The 18549-nt window shown below is 38.3% G+C and overlaps 1 protein-coding gene across 1 annotated transcript in view; it reads left to right on the forward strand.

Moving 5' to 3' along the window:
- The first annotated feature begins 924 nt into the window (after positions 1-924).
- LOC103994804 (uncharacterized) overlaps positions 925-18549 on the forward strand; it is a 33540-nt gene continuing 15915 nt past the window's right edge. The window contains exons 1-6 of the mRNA XM_065161471.1: positions 925-1196; positions 10297-10364; positions 11600-11758; positions 11839-12006; positions 14914-15064; positions 17121-17200. Coding sequence (XP_065017543.1) covers positions 1061-1196; positions 10297-10364; positions 11600-11758; positions 11839-12006; positions 14914-15064; positions 17121-17200 — 762 coding nt within the window. The 5' untranslated portion in view covers positions 925-1060. The remainder of the gene's footprint in view (positions 1197-10296; positions 10365-11599; positions 11759-11838; positions 12007-14913; positions 15065-17120; positions 17201-18549) is intronic.

The following is an 18549-nucleotide window of genomic DNA, read 5'->3' on the forward strand; positions in this document are numbered from 1 at the left end:
ACAAAGTATTCCCTAACCATAATGCAACTTAACCTGACAATAAATATGGCAATGTCAAATGCATCGTAACCATCACATGATGATCACAACGTTTCATAATCTTTACTACTAATAATTACCAATAATTTTGCATAAACATCCCATGAATTGATGTCTGCTTATTTCAATTTAATGCTTCTTTCGTCGCACTATGAAAACCTTTAAGTGGTGTATCTTTGACTCAACATGAGAAGAATTCTCTCGTACTTTTTAGGAATACACTAAATTGCTACTAGTCCAAGAATCAAAGAGATCTTTGTCTCTTGTGTAGTTTTTGAAGTATTATCCGTGAAATGCCTTGTCTCCCAAACATCAAATATGTAGCAAACTTAGAAAGTTGCATCTATGTTAGATCCAAGTCTTTAAAAGTGTCGAACAATCGAAATGAAATTAATAATAATATATCTAGAAATATCCTTAGCGAAAGATCATGAGCGGCCATAGCAATATTTATTGAATTAAAAATATTCTTCGGATATTTTTCATTTGATTTCATGTAATGCTTATAATATGGAAAATAAGACATGAAATTTCAGTAAATTAAACCAAAAATCAGACAAACGGATTGATTATACCAGGAAAAGGTTACAAATTGGTGGGCGGTTTCTCAACAAATAAACGGATATCACGCCACTCATGCTTCATGACACGGACATAAGTAACGCCCTTGCGATGTCCATGTCGATGACACATAGGCGTGACAGGAGCACCAAGTGTCTGGTGAAATCCACGTGGAGGACAAGTAGACACTTGGTCAACCGTGAGGCCCGATAGGCCCATTACATTCATGTCAAGCATCGCGCTCCTCACATCCGGGCCGGGCCGGGCCGGATCGGACCGATGTCAAAATTCTGGGTCAAAAGTGGAACGCCACACATCCGACGACCGTCGAGGGGCGTATCCGATTCCAAAAGCACAGTGCCCCAGACACCCACCGTAGCGATCACCGTCACCCGCCGTCAGCTCTCGTCCAAATATCTCTTCTTTTCTCCTTCCAAAACCCTAAACCTCCGGACCACCGATGGCCAACCATCAAGGAGGAGGAGGAGGAGGAGCCGGAGGACTCATCGGCCACGCATCGCTGCCTCCTCCAATCCCCGCTGGCGACCAGACCGTCTGGGCTGATGCCGGTCCTCTCATCGTGGCCGCCTGCAGTGGTAATCTTCCTCCTCTCTGTTTTCTTCGCCCTCTAATCTTGTATTCTCATCTGTTTTTCTCTTGATCTGACATTCTTCACGATTGTTATTTTGCTAGTTTTTTGCATGATGGTGTTCGATGCGTGTGTGATCTTTGATCATCATCTGTTGCTTGTTCTTATGGTATTCTCTTGATATATGTACTCTTCGAGTAAATCTGTTTTCTTGAATGATGATGTTTGCGCCTACATCATGCGCGAGGATATGACGGTCAGTTGTGGAGGCTGACGATGTGGTCGGTCAATGCATTGGAGAGGGCATGGTCCCAGTAATGAGTTCCCTGCTCTTTTACTTGGTTTTATGGTTCCTTGAGAAATGACATATTAAGATGCTGAAAAGTAAATGTTAATAAAACATGGCGAAAGCTAGCTGATTTGTGAAGGAACCTGCCATTCTCGTAATCTGATGAACCATATTTGTGGTCATGGTTGAAGTGACTGAATTACTGCATGAATTTACTCTTAAATTCTAAACATAACCAGGTAGTTTTAGTTGGCATGCGATATCATCACTGTCACCCAGCATAAATTAACTAGCCGTATGGACTCTTTTGCCCATACCCTTACTGTGTCACATATGTGTACGTGTATCCATGAATTAGGCATTTATTGTGATTTTAATTATTCTATTCCAATATCAGATAAGATGCTAATATAAGAAGTGTCCTGATATTTAAGATTTTCAGAACATTATGTTCAGAAAACATAAGGATTTTATTTCTGAAAAGTAGAAGTTACAAAGATTAGTCTTGATAGGGTTTTTGGTCTCATAGTCTCCCTCATTTATAAGATATTACGACTTGATCCTGTTTAATTGATTATTATTAAAATGCGTGTGATTGATACTCTTGTTTGTTCTTTTTCTCCTTATCACTCATTCTCATAAGGACTTTTAGATGCTTAAGTATCCTCGAGTTTGACATGCCACTGGGAAGGAGTCTTTGAGTCCTTCAGACATCAGATAAGAAGTTAGTTAGACTCTTCTTTGTCCTTGAAGTTGGGCTACTGTGTCCTGCGGACAACAAATTGCTATAATAGGCAATTGCCTTGTTGGGGGCTTCATATTAAATAAAAATTTAGATGCATGCTAGGATGTGCAAATTGCACGAATTGCATGGGGTAGATTCATGTCTCATGAGCAAAGTGGAACATGAGATTGCACAAACAATACCTAATACGTGGAAGGGGTGGAGTTATTGTGGCTTTGTAGCTAATTTCTTCCACAGATTCACCTTGTCTAGAAAGAACTCCATCGTATAACCATAAACCATGGTTTAAATGCTAGTCCAATATAGGTTTCAATTCATTCTAGGATCTTATATACCAATTTGTACCATCTGGTGTCATTTAAAGAATAACAAAGAAAAAGAAGGATAATGATTAGTACCAAACCAGATGGTCTTATATCAGTCCTTGGTTAGACCAATAAATAAATATCGATCAGGGACATATCAGATAAGTGTCGGAACATGCCGTAAGTAGCTGCAGTTATTATCAAAGGGGTTGAGAAAGTACTCATAATGGTAGTCTCATTGTCTTCGACGTTGTGCTTGACTTGCTTTCCTTTGTGCTTGTAGTTTATCATGCTTTATTAGGAATTATGGAAGTCTCAATGTCTTTAGCCTAAAAAATGACTTGCTTTCCTTTGTGCTTGAAGTTTTTCATGCTTTACAGGAAAATCCAAATGACAGCTTTAATTTGATCAACAAGCCACAACATGCCCAAGATGATGTCAATGTCCTTAAGTGGATGAAATATTTACATGGAACTATTAACTTAAATTTTCTAGTGGGATTTGCTTGCATCATTTCTAACATGCAATTTGCCATCTGTCAACCAAGACACCAAATGATATAATTGATTGCATCTTAATTTTCACTCTCTGAAGGAGTTCAGAGCTGTGGGTTAAACTAATGTCAACTAGCGTAGTGATTGGATATATGTGCAAAAACTTTGGTATATTTCTTTGGTAGTGGAACTAATTGCAAGTGAGATGCTTTTCTACTTCAGCTTTTTTGTCATCTTCGTCAGCATCATGGTTGAAGCATAGGCCCTTCCTTTTGAGCTCCATCTAACTCGACTATCATAAAAAACATGATGGATATTGGCTTTTAATTTTTTAAATAAAAGGTAGATACTTGGAATCAGTGATTGCAAAAGGCGCTCGGGCGCTCGCCTAGGCGCTCGGGCAAGGCGAGGCGAGGCCCGAGCGCCTCGCTAATGTCCCAGGCGGCGCGCTTCAATCAGGCGCCGCCTGGGCGCTCGCCCGAGACCAGGCGCTGGGCGCTTCGGGCGAGCGCCTGGGTAAACCGAACCAGAATTTTAGGTCTGGTTCGGTCCTGGTTCGGTTGTTAGTTGGTTCAATCGAACCAACTAAACCAATATAACCCCAACCCTAACCCTAACCCTAACCCAACACTAACCTGTTGCCGCTGCCGATCCCGATCCCGATCCCGATCGCGATCTCGTCGCTCGCTGCCGCTGCTCGCCGCTGTCGCTGCTCGCGCCTCCCGCGAGCCCTCTCGCTGCTCGCGCCTCCTGCGAGCCCTCCTGCTGCTCGCGCCTCCCGCGAGCCCTCTCGCTGCTCGCGTCTCCTGCGAGCCCTCCCGCGAGCCTTCTCGCTGCTCGCGCCTCCCTCGAGCCCTCCCGCTGCTCACGCCTCCCGCGAGCCCTCTCGCCTCCTTCGAGCCCTCCCGCGAGCCTTCCCGCTACTCGCGCCTTCCGCTCCCTTTCCTTTTCCCACTGCCGCTGCCGCCGCTGCTGCTGCCGCTGCTGCTGCCGCCACTGCTGCCGCCGCTCGCCGCCGCTGCTGCCGCTGCTCACCGATGCTTCGTCGTTTCTCCGTCAGCAGGTTTATACTGTTAATGTGATTATATTTATTAATTATATTATATATTTTTATATTTTTATTTAAAATTTTAAATAATTATATTTATTAATTATATTTTATATTTTTATATTTTAGCGCCTCGCTTCGCTCGGGCGAGCGCCTGGGCGAGCGCCTAGCGCCTCGGGCGTTTTTGGACCTTGGCGCCTTTTGGCGCCTAGCGCTTTTTAAATCACTGCTTGGAATATACTTCCATATATATTTTGTGTAGATGAAGTTGACTTTTACTAAAAAATGTTGATCCTGAATTAGTATTAATTGTCCATGTTGTAACGTCTAGATCATACATAGGGTTATAAGCGATTGGCTTAATGATGCATTTGCCTATTTTAAGCTACTTATACAAACTCAATCTTTGAAGGCATTATTGGTCTAAGGGGATAAGGTTGCTCAAGGTGGCACTAATCAGATCAGTGAAAGTTTATTTCATTGTGATTAATTTCTATGGCTTAAGAAAATTTCAGCAATTTAATTTATTGGTAGGATCAACATCGATATAGACTAACCTTATCTGTGTTAGCTTGGGTTGCATGTGATTTGTTGATAGGATCAAGATAAGCTGGATCAGTGTGGATTTAACCTAGACTTGTGTGTTTTTGGTTACATCTGCACAAATCTAGTATATATTAGCTTGCCTTTGCCCAAGATCCACAAACAACCAGGTTAGATCCACGTGGGTTGGTTTGGATCCACGCATGGTAGATAGTCAAGTTCGTCGTACTGACCTATATCGCTTGATATGGGCGGAATGTACCGGTTTGACAGGGGACTAATATGCAGACCGTCCTCTACTGGGTGGTACCCGTTACATGACCTCGTATCGGGTAATATGGGGTTTGTACTGGTCGATAACGAGTTTTTAAACCCTTTGCTTCACCATGCTTGTCCTCTCAGCATGTAATGGCAAAGGTTGTAAAGAATCAAGTCAAGCGATGAGACATCTTATCAATCACATTCAACAACCCGCTTGGTTCAGAGACATGGCAACGATGTGGACGACAATGCCTCAACCAATGATGACGACGATGTCGGAGAGTCGATGGTCCCGTCTACACAATTAAAGAGTGGTGCATGGATCGAGGAGTAGTATTTTATACATGCCACGCCACCCAAAATTTAGATAATGGAGCTTGACGAGGTACTGGTCAAGTTTATACATGGAAGGGGAAGGGGAAAGAGAAGGTAGTGGATGTTTTTGGGTAGATGTGATAGAGCCTGTACGATGTAGACACAAAGCGAAGCTCATCGTATTCGCAATCGTCGTATTATGGAGAATCTTACGGCCAACAGTAATATAGTGATAGTTGGTCATACTTCTCCGAGCAGTAGTACGATAATCAATCTTATGATATGGAGTAGCACATCAGTGACAAAAGTAAAAGTTCTAACATTCTTCATGCTTCGCACCAATACATACTACAATTATCCTTGACTTAGGAGCTGTCTCGAACAAATGTGGTTCACAACGATCAAACTACAATCATCACCACATTGATGTACCAATGGTATATGATGTATCAGTATATAATGTCGTGTGATCATTTTTAGGATTGGGTCTGACAAACATATCAAATTGATATAAATATACATAAGATCGAGGACCCTAATCCAACGCCCATGGAGTCCTATCATTCTTTTTGGTGGTAGCATCAAGTATGTCCATCGATTGATTACTTGATTCATTTGAATCTTAAAATTTAAGTTGCTTAAAAAATAATTTAACAATTCAAATAATTTCTTTGTAAATAATTCAATATTAACAAAAGGAAGGTCTGTAACGTATCATAAAGTTCTTTCGTAAAGTTTGAAAAAGATATCGGTCACTGTTCTTTTTTAATTTAGATTATTTTTGCTAAAATTATACTAAATTTATATTTATTTCCTACTTAAAAACCTTAATCCTATTTTTTATAGAAATTTTTAGAGCTATTTTTGGTAATTTTATCGTATCGTTGGTACACCTAGATGTACCGACATATGGTACATCAGTATACCTTGGTACGGACCAGTAAGATGAGCCTTGGCTTGATAACACACTAATTTGATCTAGATTGATACATAAAGCCGACCTGCTATGTAAGTTTGACCTCAATTAACACGACTAAAATGTTGTCTAAATGCAACAAAATAACAATGAAGCTAGAAAATATTGCATGAAAAAGAAAATAATGACTAGAACAAGAAATTTAGTTTTGAACTTAATTTGGTAAGGATGTTTTCCTTGCTTGAGATTTAGACCAAATAGCTTTAAAATGGAAGAGGTAGGCTTGAAATAGGGAGTGAAAGAGGGCTCTTGAGCTTTAACAAATGTTGGTAGAATTTGAAATGTTTTGGCTGAGTTTTTGATCAGTTGGGAGGTTTATTGCTTGGTGTGGCTATTATATCATCCAAATATTGGGTTGTAAGTCTTAGCATTATCAATAAGCACTTTGACACTAGCTTAGGCCACACCTGAGCACCTCAAATTAACCAGGTGACGAGATTTGGCTTGGGCGATGCCTAGATGTTGGTTGTCCTAGGCACATTGGGCTCTGATCCATTCAACTAGACTAGACCCAAGCCAGATCTGACGAACCATATCCAAGTCCCCCCTCTACCCGCATGTTTACCTCTCCTTGTGCTTCATTTGTTTCCAAGCCATAACCCGATGGTAGTCTCTTATTCTATGTTGGTGTCGTTGCTCTGCCTCTTGGACTCCTTCGTCGGTCTCTTCTCCGCTTGCTAGTCTAAATTTAAGTCTCTCCTTTGGGCTCCTCTCTACACTCTGAGTTCTTCCTCAGTCTCCTCTCAACTCTTCATAGTCGATCTCTCCTCCTTAGTCTCTCTTCTGCTTGGTGGTCTCTCCGTCTCTTCTCTCATTTATCCATTTCCTTCTCAATCCCCTCTTAGTTTCCTCTCAGCACTCCATCACGAGTCTTCGCCACTTTCTCTTCACCATTGGGTGTTCGTCACCCTCCCAATCTCTTCTCTGCTCTTCTCCAGCCCCTTGCTCTTCATCGTCGGAAATCCACTATCCTCTCATCCACGCTATCTGTTACTAAAGGCATTGCACTATACCTCTCCCCATTTCATTTTATATGGTTGGTCTAAAATCAATAGTCGGTCTCCCTTTCCTCTTATATTTATTCTTAATTATATTTTTTTCATAATTTTTTACATTAGTGAGGGCCTTGCTTCGACTGGGGAGGTGCGTAGGTCAGCGCCTAGCGCTTCGGGTGTTTTGGAATCTTGGTGCCTTTTAATGATCGATGCATTTGACAATACTTGTAAACATACTATTTTAAGCTTCCAGCAAGACCAGTATCGGTAGGTATAGTTATGTATACCCTAGTATACATGCTGTCTCATAGTTGGACTTGATATGCTCAATGGTGTGTGCCACTCATGTTGTTATTTGATTCCTTGCCTTTGATACTTAATATCTACTCCTATCTTCTTTGCTCTACTTATTCTTGGTTTATAGATAATATTTTGTCATCAATGTAACTTTAAAGTAAAATATTTAAACAAGTTTTAACGAAACTGCTTCATCCAACTATATGATAGGTATATAGTACTATGGATTTGCATGTTATGTGATGTGTTAGTTCTCAATTGTCTTTTAGATGACAGGCTTTTTGTTTGGTACGACCTAATATAATGCAAAAATTGGGCAATAAGCTCCGTATTTTAGGTTTATACATTGGTAAGATCAGTATAAATAGTACATCAGGTATACCTTGGTCGAGACACCGTTCTTGGTCCAATGATAAATACCAAATGGTAAGTGCAGTCGGATTGGTACTTGATTCCTTGCCTCTGATTTTTATTATCGACTCGTGTTTTCTCTCTTCTTTATATTCTTGCTTTATAGAAAATTTGCCATTAACATAACTCAAAAGCAAGCTTTTTAGACAAGTCTCAACTGCTTTGTTCAATTATACGATAGATTTAAAGTACTATGAATCTCAATATTACATATATAACATGTTAGTTCACAACTGTCTCATCTGCACACTATTCCTCCACTATTGATGTAGAACAAAGGTGTGATAAGACAAACCTATACTCTAGAGCAGCTAATATGTTAGTTTGCAAATGTCTCATTTGCATGCTATTCCCCCTCAGTTGATGTAGAACAAACGTGTGGTAACCAAAACCAATGTTCTAGGGCAGCAAATAAGGTAACAAATAACTAAGATAAGTGAGATTATAGGAGTCAAGTCATAGAAGCTGCAGAAACATAGTAAAAGAATTGAATTTTGGAAGAAGAATCCATTATAGAAATGTGGAAGACAACTAAGGACAATCTGCCTCAAGAACCACTAATTTTTTCATCAAAATCTTATCATGTCATGATGCACATATTTCAGTCTTCAAGGCTTTGTTTATGGACTAGGTAAGACAATCAACTTCTACTAAGGATAGGGATTCTATCTTATCGTGCCTAGTTTGAACTCATTGTATCTCCCTAAAGATAAGATGGAGTCTTTTTCCTTTTCTTCATATCAATTGATCAAAAGGTACAACCCAAGTGATATTAAAGGCTTATACATTAGAAGAAAAAAATTGAATATGAATGCAATAGAAACTTAGAAAATCCATGAAAAGTTAAAAGAAATCTAATTTAGATTCATTCAAACTAAAATAAACGTAGAACCTCTTGTCTTGGATTGGGATGCATCAATTTGCTTTAAGTGCTTGTTCTTGAGATCACGTGGAGTAGCATAGTTCTTGATCTTCAGTTTTGTCTTGGCTTGATGCTCAGTGTGGATCTTGTTGCAGATTATTTTCCCAATTGCAATCATTTGAAAGTTGAGAACATATCTGGATTACCAGGGAAGAATATTTTTGTAATCTAAGTGAAGAACATATCTGGATTACAAGGGAAAAGTTGTAAGGATGATGAAAGGTCGAAGATCAAGAGTAAATATCAAAGTAGAAAGAAATAGGCAGAAGATAATAGTCTTTTTTCCAAGGATTTCCAAACTTACTCTGCGACCAAATCATACAAAACAAAGAAGTGTGGCAGGCCAAAACCACGCTCTAATTTGAAGTTGCATTCCTCAAAAGCTAGGGTTCAAACTGATGCAATGAATCATGGACTGTGGTACTGTGCCAAATGGTGGTATTGGTAAAATTCACAAAAAACCATGTTTTGGGTTTTTATCGTAATTTAATAGTAATTTTATTATATTTAAATAAGAATAGAGTGTATATGAGGCATAAATGAACATGGATTTATCTTTTATCCAAATCAATAGCTTGAATATCACTAATTGCCCATTAGGAATTATAATCACAAGAGTGTGAGAAAGAGTGAGAAAGAGAGTCAGTGAGAGTGGATAAAAGAGGGGATTTAAAGCCCCAGAAGAGGTACAAATTTGACTCAATTTGGGTTGGCATCAATCAAATTCCGATTGGTACCAATCCATATTGTTCGATATAATATGAATTTCCACTGTATTGGCTGATACATCACTTGACTGGGAGATACCTAACATCCTTCCTACATACCACTTGAAATGGGTTGATCCGTGTACCAGTCAGCTAGTGCACTGGATGTATCCCCGTCATACCGTTTCGTGTGGTACATCAAGCAATGCAATGGATTATTGAATATAACTAAATTTATAGGAGCTGAAAAGGTGAGGGAATTAAAGCTAAGGAAGAAGAGGATTTGAAGATAGAAGATAACTTATTAGAGAGGGGAGGAAGATAACTAAGGCCACTTGGCCTAAAGAAGCTTCTGTTATTTTATTAAAGGTTCATCATGTGTTTGCCAGCCATATCTGAGCGATGCAAGAATTTATTTGTAGACAAAAGGAACTAAAACACACACTGCAGATAAGGATACAATCCTATCTTTTCTGGTATTAAAATCTTTTAAACTCCCTAAAGAAAAAGAGAAATTTTATCTTGCATATTTTCAAATAAATAAATGATAAAACTCAAAATGGTGCATATGCTAACTTGATGTAAGAGTAACATCTGCAGTGGTTGAGGCCTTTGTTCAGATTCAGGTGCACAGAATTGTGAGAGGTATTATTGCTGTTGAGCCATTGTTTGGTGTAAATAAAGGCAAACTATCACAGTCGGTTATTTCTTGTTAATCATTTTTGGCTATCTTTCTACTCTTATATCCACTATATTGGCAAAATTTTGTAAACTTATGTTTCTCTTGTACTTGGTTCAGAGCTTCAAGATGGTGAACTTATCCATGCGGAGAATTTCAGTCTTTTTGCTGCTATGTCTGCTTTGGAGGTCTGATTCATATATTCCATTCTGTTTTCTTTTGTTAGTCATAATCGGGATATCTGACAGATGATGTGTTAGTGATGCAAAAGACAGTTTTATGTACAACAATTTTATATCATTTGTATCACAAATAACTAAGCCGCAAAAACTTATTTCAGATGAATTTCAGATTTGAACTTCTAATAGATGGATTCAAATCTTGGATAAGAATTGTGTCAGGTGCAACAAACGAGTGATGTTTTACTCTTAGGGCAGAATTGAAGCTTGCAGGAAAAGAGTATACAAAAAGCTACCATTTTGAGTGGCTATAGGCAAATTTGAGGTCTAAAGGAGTATATAGGTATATATGGAACCTGAGAATAGCACAAACACCAAAATTTCAGTGTCTGTTTCTTTCATCACCTTCTGCACCAAAAGTCACTTACAACTTGCAATATTTTGTTGTCAATAAACAAGTGGTAAGTTCTTAGAGACAGGGCACTTTCTTAGATATCTATCATCTATAGATCTATACTATTATGTATGCAGAGATTTGATCATTAAGTTGATTCTCGATCGAACACTCTATCTATTCATTTTGGTAAAATTGATCTTGGCTTACCTGGCATGAGCTTGTTAGCATTTGTCACTGTTCAGTAAAAAATAATAAATAAATCTTTGGATGCTTGATTAATGAAACAATTTTTTCAAAGGCATGGTTGTCATTTGATTTGATAAAATTTTCTGTCATGCTTCTTAGACGTATAAACTCATTTTAATCTTCTAGAATGTACCTAAATCTCTTGAATATTCATTTCTACAATCATCAGTCCTTCATACAGGATCTAAAGTTCCATCCATGATTGACATACTACTTCCATGACCTTGGCAGAAAAGTTTTTTCATTAGTAATATTTAATTGTTTATTTTTTTACATGAGGGGCTCTTGTTTTTGAAAAATTATTTAAGGCCAAGATTGCTTGAGGCTTGTTAATATACTGTTATTGGTTTGTGTATTGCTGCTTTATGATCAATTTCTTAAATTTTGTTGGTCATTAGGCATATATTTCTACATTTAATATACATAACATCACATAATTTATTTATGACATACTAACTGGCACTGGCCTTTCTGGAAATCAAAATGGAGAGAAGCTGGTAGAATTGGGTATCTAATGTTTTATGCCTGTATGTTCTGATGCATTTGCAATATTCTTTTTAAGGCTTCTTCTTGAGTTGTGAAAACTGTTTCATTGTTACAGATAATGGACCCAAAGATGGATTCTGGAATTGAAAATAGTGGCTATCACTCTATAGAGGAAGCTATAGAAAACAATATTGCTCCAGTTCCTCTCAGTTTGGATTCTACCCTTGATGTTCAATGCATTTTGGATGTCATTGATCATCTTTTTTCTTGTGAGGTGCAATGAGTTGTACATCCCTGCATATTTATTTTGAGTATCCCATGTTTTTTTACATTTAACATAGTTCATTTTGACAGGCCACTTGGCACAAAGGTCATTCATTGGCACAGACAGTATTTTCATGCATATATCTCTTGAGGATAGAACGAACATCTCCACATTCTTTACTGCATTCCTATTGCAGAATCATGCGGGCTATTTGTAATGCTCTTGTCTCTGTTGTTTCTGATGCACGCACCAATGAGGTATATCCACATCTACTGACCTTTTATTGAGTTGGCATTCATTTGGATCAAAGTGGAGATAATTTTTTAATACAATCATTCACGTTTTGTTGAGGATGACAAGTATTTCGTTTTGTCTTATCAAGTTCATGTGTCATGAATATTGTGGATATGCCATTGCCATCTGTCAGTGGTCTTAAGTGGAGGGTAGGACATGTATGCTATAAAAAATGCTCATTATCTCAAACCTCGGCGCGAACTTGTTTTCACGCCCTTTCTCGATCCTGATATAGCGTCGCCCTCCCTCGACGACTCTGATCCAGGAGGTAACGACGAGGAGAGTTGTAAAGACGAAGATCTAGAGGCGCGGGGATCATGGGAGGCGGCGGCTAGAGCAGCGGAAGAGGTGGTCTCCTTCATTGCCTCGTCTGTGATTCTGCGGCCTTTTTTTTCGTCGCGTTCTTTGTCGAAAGCCGGAGATGTTTGCGGCCTTCGTCACGTTCTTCGCCAAAGGTCGGAGATGTCTGCAACCTTCGACGTCTTTGTCAAGGTTCGTAATTTTGTATCGTACCGGAGTTTCGAGCATTGCTCGATATGGTATGGTACGGGCGTACCGAGCGGTATGCTAGGGTGTACTGCTACCTTGGCGATGTTGCCTCCTTTTTCTTCTCCTCGTCGCATTAGATAAGGAGAAGATTGTGTCTTCTCCTCATCAGTGACGTTCGGCGAAGACGTCGAAGGCCGCAGACGTCTTTGGCCTCATCTGCGGTGTTTGGCAAAGACGTCGAAGGCCGCATATGTCTCTGGTCTCCGACGAAGAACGTGGTGAAGGTCGCAGGCATCTTCGACCTTCGACGAAGAAGAAGCCGAATCGTCGCCTCTTCGTTACCTCCTAGATCGGGATCGTTGAGGGAGGGCGGTGTCGGATCAGGAAGCGTTGAGGTTCTCCCGATTCTTCCTCTTCTTTGAGCGCGTTCTCCCTCTTCTCCCTCGATGTTTCTTGTTCCTTTGTCGCAGCCAGGTCGTATCGGGCGGTATCATTTGAAATTAAAATCCTTGGTCTTCATCGCCTTCTTCATCGAATGCCATAAACGAAGCGACGAGGAGAAGAGGAGGTGATGTCGCCGAGGCTACGTATGCCGTTTTTAAAATTATATATATATATATATATATATATATATATATATATATATATATATATATATATATATATATATATATAAAAGGCATACCGCTCGGTACAATGTACCGTACCGACCAAAGCTCGATACACTGGTATGGTACAAAATTTCAAACCTTGGTTCCATGTACTAAAATTTCTAAGAATCCTCTAGTCTTATTGTATGAATCAGGAAGGAAATGAGCCTTCATTGGCGCATAATTAGGCTGAACATTTTGTTTTGTCTTGATATGTTAAAACCATTATCATAATTTTATTGAGGTGAAGTATGTACATTTTCCTTCAACAACAAGAAGACTTCAAGAATTTCTCATTCACTCTAGGATTTTGCACACCAGATGCTAGAATATCAATTCCAGGCACAAACATAATATGAATAAATGAAGGTCCATATTGCCCATGTTTTTTTTATAGAATAAAAACCATCGCCAAGGCTATTTGTATCAGAGAGGGAGGAGGAAGCGTATGGGGAGGTAGGAAGTGGCAGACAACATTTGTGGCAAATGGAAGTGACAACGGTGGTGGCATTGGTTCCATGCTTCTCATGAGAAGAGGGCTCACATTCATGGGCCCTAATTGATGTTTTAAGGCTTTTTTTTGTTTTTATATTTGGTTGGACCAGACCGTCTGAAATGGGATGCAATCTGTATACCGATCAATGCTCGGATAGGTATTCCATCAATTTCATACTGGTTCAAGCAAAATGGACTTCCTTGAGTAAAATGACTATCATATCCTTCATGTATGTTAAAGGAAGTTCTTGGGAATTTTGACTCTTCCTGTCATCTGGGAGCCCTATCAATTATGAATATAGTGGGTCATAAGATTTTTTATCTGAGCTTTTGTTTGAAAGGTAATATACTGGGTCTTCTAAAGGAGTATTGTTTTGAGAAGAATATTTTATTTCAGCTTTTACAGTACTTGTGTGACTAAAGTTGTGTTTGACTACCATGCTCTGCAAAGGATGTGCAAGGACAACTTTGCCCTTGACATATATATCTTCTAAATGGATTTTGACCATTGGACCAGTTATGTTGGTCAATTTTTCAGTGATAAATCTTGATGTAACCTCTCTAGTGCAATTGCTAAAGCTGAAATTCAATAAGCAGAGCAAAGTATGTACAAGCTCTTTGCAGTTTGTATTGCACCACTTCAGTCATCGAGTCTGATGAACTATGAACCTGTTCTACATCTTTTTGACAATGGAGTCTAAAAGATTATTGATCTCCATTTAGATAAAATAAAATATTTTGCTTAATATTTTTACTTTGTATTTTAAGAGCTGCAACAACAAAGGTGAGAGAATTTCGGTCAGGGAGGTAAATGGATCATCTGACCTAAGGGTAGAGACTTATAATGTTAGAACAACATAAACCACAGACAGTAATGGGTACCCTGAAAATTTCCTCTGTATGCACTAATTTGAGGCCCATTTGGACACAGAAAGGGAAGCACACCTATATTTATTTTTTATTGGTTGACACATTTTAAAGATGTCATGAAGTTCCAAATTAGTTTTTCATGTACTGGTGCTTAACCTCGTTCCTCATTTCTGATTTAGTTTGTCTTCCTTCTGGTTCCTTCTTTCTGGATTTAGAACTATAGATATGGACTTTATTCGACATCTAGATCAATTAATAATAAAAATTTGCTTTAATTTTATAAATTACTTGTTATATGAATCTATTTTTTCCTTTACAGGCATCAATGTTTTGAAAAAAATTTTATTTTAAATGCTTGATTGATAGGAAGAAGACCTTTTCGCAATGGCTTATGCATTGCCTTTGAAAGGAGAAGGTGATGAAAAATGCTTATCAATTCTAAATTCAGTCGAAGAAACAATTTCTCGCCAGCTTCGAGCTTGCAGGGCCCAATCATCTAGAAAGAAATCATTAGAAGGTAGTCGAACGACCCATTCATGTTTTATCTTCTTCTCATTGACATAGTGGTGTTTTACTTAAACTTTATTATCTTGTCTAATTTCTTGTCATGACATCTAGTTTTGTACTTGTGCTGTCTTTACCAAGCTACACTAACATTCGCAAAACTATGACATGGCTCTATGTCATGTCATTGCCATGTATACATATGATGCCCACGATTGACATGTAGGCACAACTCACAAGCATGGCAAATAGTAGCACTTGATGTCAATATGCTGTTAGCCCACAAGATGGAATCGTTGGCATGCTTTATTGTCTATATCCTAGATGAACATATCAACTCTTGTAATCGTAATCATACAGTATCGGACTGTTTTAATCTTTTCACTCAAAACTGTAGACTACATATTCATTTCATTAATTTAGTGACATATTTGCAAGAGGATGAAAGTAAAAGAAAACACAAATAGCTAAAGCCAAGAGATGGCACTAATTTTGTGATGTCGAATGCACAGGCGTTGGTGGTATTTACTGATCTGACCTGCAGTTGGGACATGGATTAAGCCCAATTGGTGGGTTTAGGTCCGATACAGGGTAACCCTACCCACAAATTGGGCAGTTTACATCTGATATAGGGTAACCCCACCCACCCAGTTGTGGCCCCAGCCAAACAGGCCACCTTTATCTTCTCTCTTTCTTGTACCGGTCCAGATGGTACTCGTCAATCTGATTGGAGGTTGAGACATAGGTGAAGCCATTTAAGTGGTTTAGGTTTACTATAGGGCAGTAACCCCACCTGGTGGTGACCTCAGCCAAAGAGACCACCTTTATCATGTTCCTTTCCTCTTCTTTATTCTCCCTTTCACACACCCTCTCTTACCCACTCTTATTCTCTCTTGAATTTCTCTTAGATCTCTCAACTTGCTTCTAAAATCGTACATGAACATCTAAGATAATTTTATACACCGTTTTAGGATTTATGCTTTCTCTTCCAAGCTTAGCCTAGATCTCTTCTATTTAGACCTCATGTAGGGTTTGATTTACAAATATAATCCTTGATTCTTTTATATTTAAGCTAGATCCATGAGGATCATGGCTTGATACTCGAATCTAGATTCTTGGTCAGATATAGCCTATATATGAGTGGATCTAGCTTTGATCCTTGATCTATTCTGGATCTAGATCTATTCTAAATTTATATGGATTCAGACTGGATTTAAATGGATCTAGCATGCGGGTGGTTCATGATGATGAGATGACTACTACCATATTATTGCCTTCTAACACTGTTTATGGGTATCACATGCACCCTGGGAGCAGTTTCATGCATTGGTCCTGGTGGACTTACCATATTGATCCACAGTATGAGGGCCCCGGTCCACCTGCCATGGACTCACATTGACAATTTTGGTGGTAGAAGTAGGTTTATGTTTTAGTCTTGCATCTCGTCTTGCTCTTTTCTATGTACATATATTCTTTGTATACGGGTTATGGTCCTTATCTGAGATATGTTTTGATTTAGTATTTATTTTTATCTACATTGAAATCATTTTATTATTATCAATATTGATTGTATTTGCCAAGAAAAATGACAGAATCCTTAATAGTTCTTTTTGTTCTTTGGCCTTTTTCTGTACTATGATGCGTACCAGCATTCCAATGTATTGCACCTGTTTGTACCAAACCTGTAATAGTCTGAGCCTGGACTGGTATAAAATTGAATTCCTTGGTCTGTAGAATGGTGCAATACAAGTTCAAACATTTTAGGCGTAGGGTCTAACTTGTAATTTGTTTAGTGGATAAATTAATCTGTTTATGATAGTAAATGAGAAAATTAAAAGATATTAACTACAAATATGTGAACTGGGGAGAAAATGCTAAAATTAGTACATGAAAAAAGAGTAAAAGGTAAGGCATTATGCATATGTTTGTGCATATTAGTTCTGGTGAACTTGCAAAATGTGAAGTAAATTTCTCAATTTGCTAAATTCATCTGTTTAGTTCTTTGGTAACAGTTACAACGGTAGATGCACTGAACTTGCATGGCCTAATGCTGATTTTGTTTATTGTAGATATTGAGCCTCTACAGAGAAATCCTGATTTGGAAGAGGGTTATTGCAGAGCTCTTTTATGCCGCTTACGTTTTCGTAAGGTCTTAGCCCATGTTTCCTGAATTGTAATTGAGTTAATTACTTGATTGGATTAAGTATTTAAATGCTTTAGTCTTTCTTGTTTAATCTATGTGAAAATCAACTTTGATTTAAGTTGCTTTTGAATTTATTATATCTGTTGGTGATAGTATGTGTCATCCAGCTATCATGATTAGGTGAAAGAAGCAGCTTATAACTGTTCTATCCAGTTGAGATTCCCTGTTTAATTTGCTACATGTCTTTATTACCATATATATGGAGTTCATTTAATTAACCTATTTTAAGCACATTTTCTATTTTAGCTTGTAGAAGTAATTCAAAAGAAACTAATTCAATCTGATAATTAAGTATCTGTTCCATAGGTATGGGCTGATATTTTAGCCATTGTGTATTGTCAGATATATGGGTTACAGATGATAGTTTTGATATGGATATCATGATCCAGAAGTACGAGTCTGGAATATATCTAGCATAACATGGATCATAGAAGCATATATATGACCATGAATACACACCTTTAGTTGCAAGTCTAAGGTCTGTCTCTCCTTTATATAGGTAAGTAGTCCAAGGTTTGTGTCACTCAATCTAGTTAAGAAATCCAAGGTTATTTATTGTGAGACGTAATGGTGACCTTGTTGTTTTATGTGATAGTATATTATTCCCCTATGTTGCTAAAGGGAATAGCCTTACATGTAGTTATTTCTCGTGGGTAACAAGTTTTCTTTTGCTGTAGTGTTTTCTTAATTATCCCCTTGAATCCGATTTGTAAATTAGAACATTGTCCTAATCTGTTGAACCAAACATTTTGCTACCATGTTATATTTCACCCTCTGGACTTGAATAGGGTAATCATATGTGTTTTGTGGTGTTTCTTGCAGCATATCACAAAAGCCATAAATATAGGGTAAAATTTTACTAAAGGAAAAAATGGTAACAGAGCAAAAAAATTCCACAAAAGCCATGAATTATGCTAGAATTGTTTTCACTGGTTTCTGATCTTGAAGAGGTCAGTAGGGTCCCTATCATTTGGGGAGGAGATTAGTTTGGTCTGAAGTTCTAGTAATTTGTGGTGTTTTGAACTCTTGGTATGCTATGTTTCTCTTTGTTTGTGGAGAGCATTTTCTTTGTACATGATGTAATCTTTGATCAACTCATTATTTCTAGCATAGTTCGCCTTGCCGGTCCGTACCGATATATCAATCGACTATTGATATTGTATGTATCAAATCGTACCATTGTTCCAACACATGATATGATGGAGTATATCTACAAATTAGCATATACCACCCATACAGGTCTCCTATCAGACCAGTACATACCGCCTATGCCGGGCAATATGTCATGGTATGGC

Source organism: Musa acuminata, chromosome BXJ3-8, assembly GCF_036884655.1.
Source record: "Musa acuminata AAA Group cultivar baxijiao chromosome BXJ3-8, Cavendish_Baxijiao_AAA, whole genome shotgun sequence".
NCBI classification, from domain to species: Eukaryota; Viridiplantae; Streptophyta; class Magnoliopsida; order Zingiberales; family Musaceae; genus Musa; species Musa acuminata.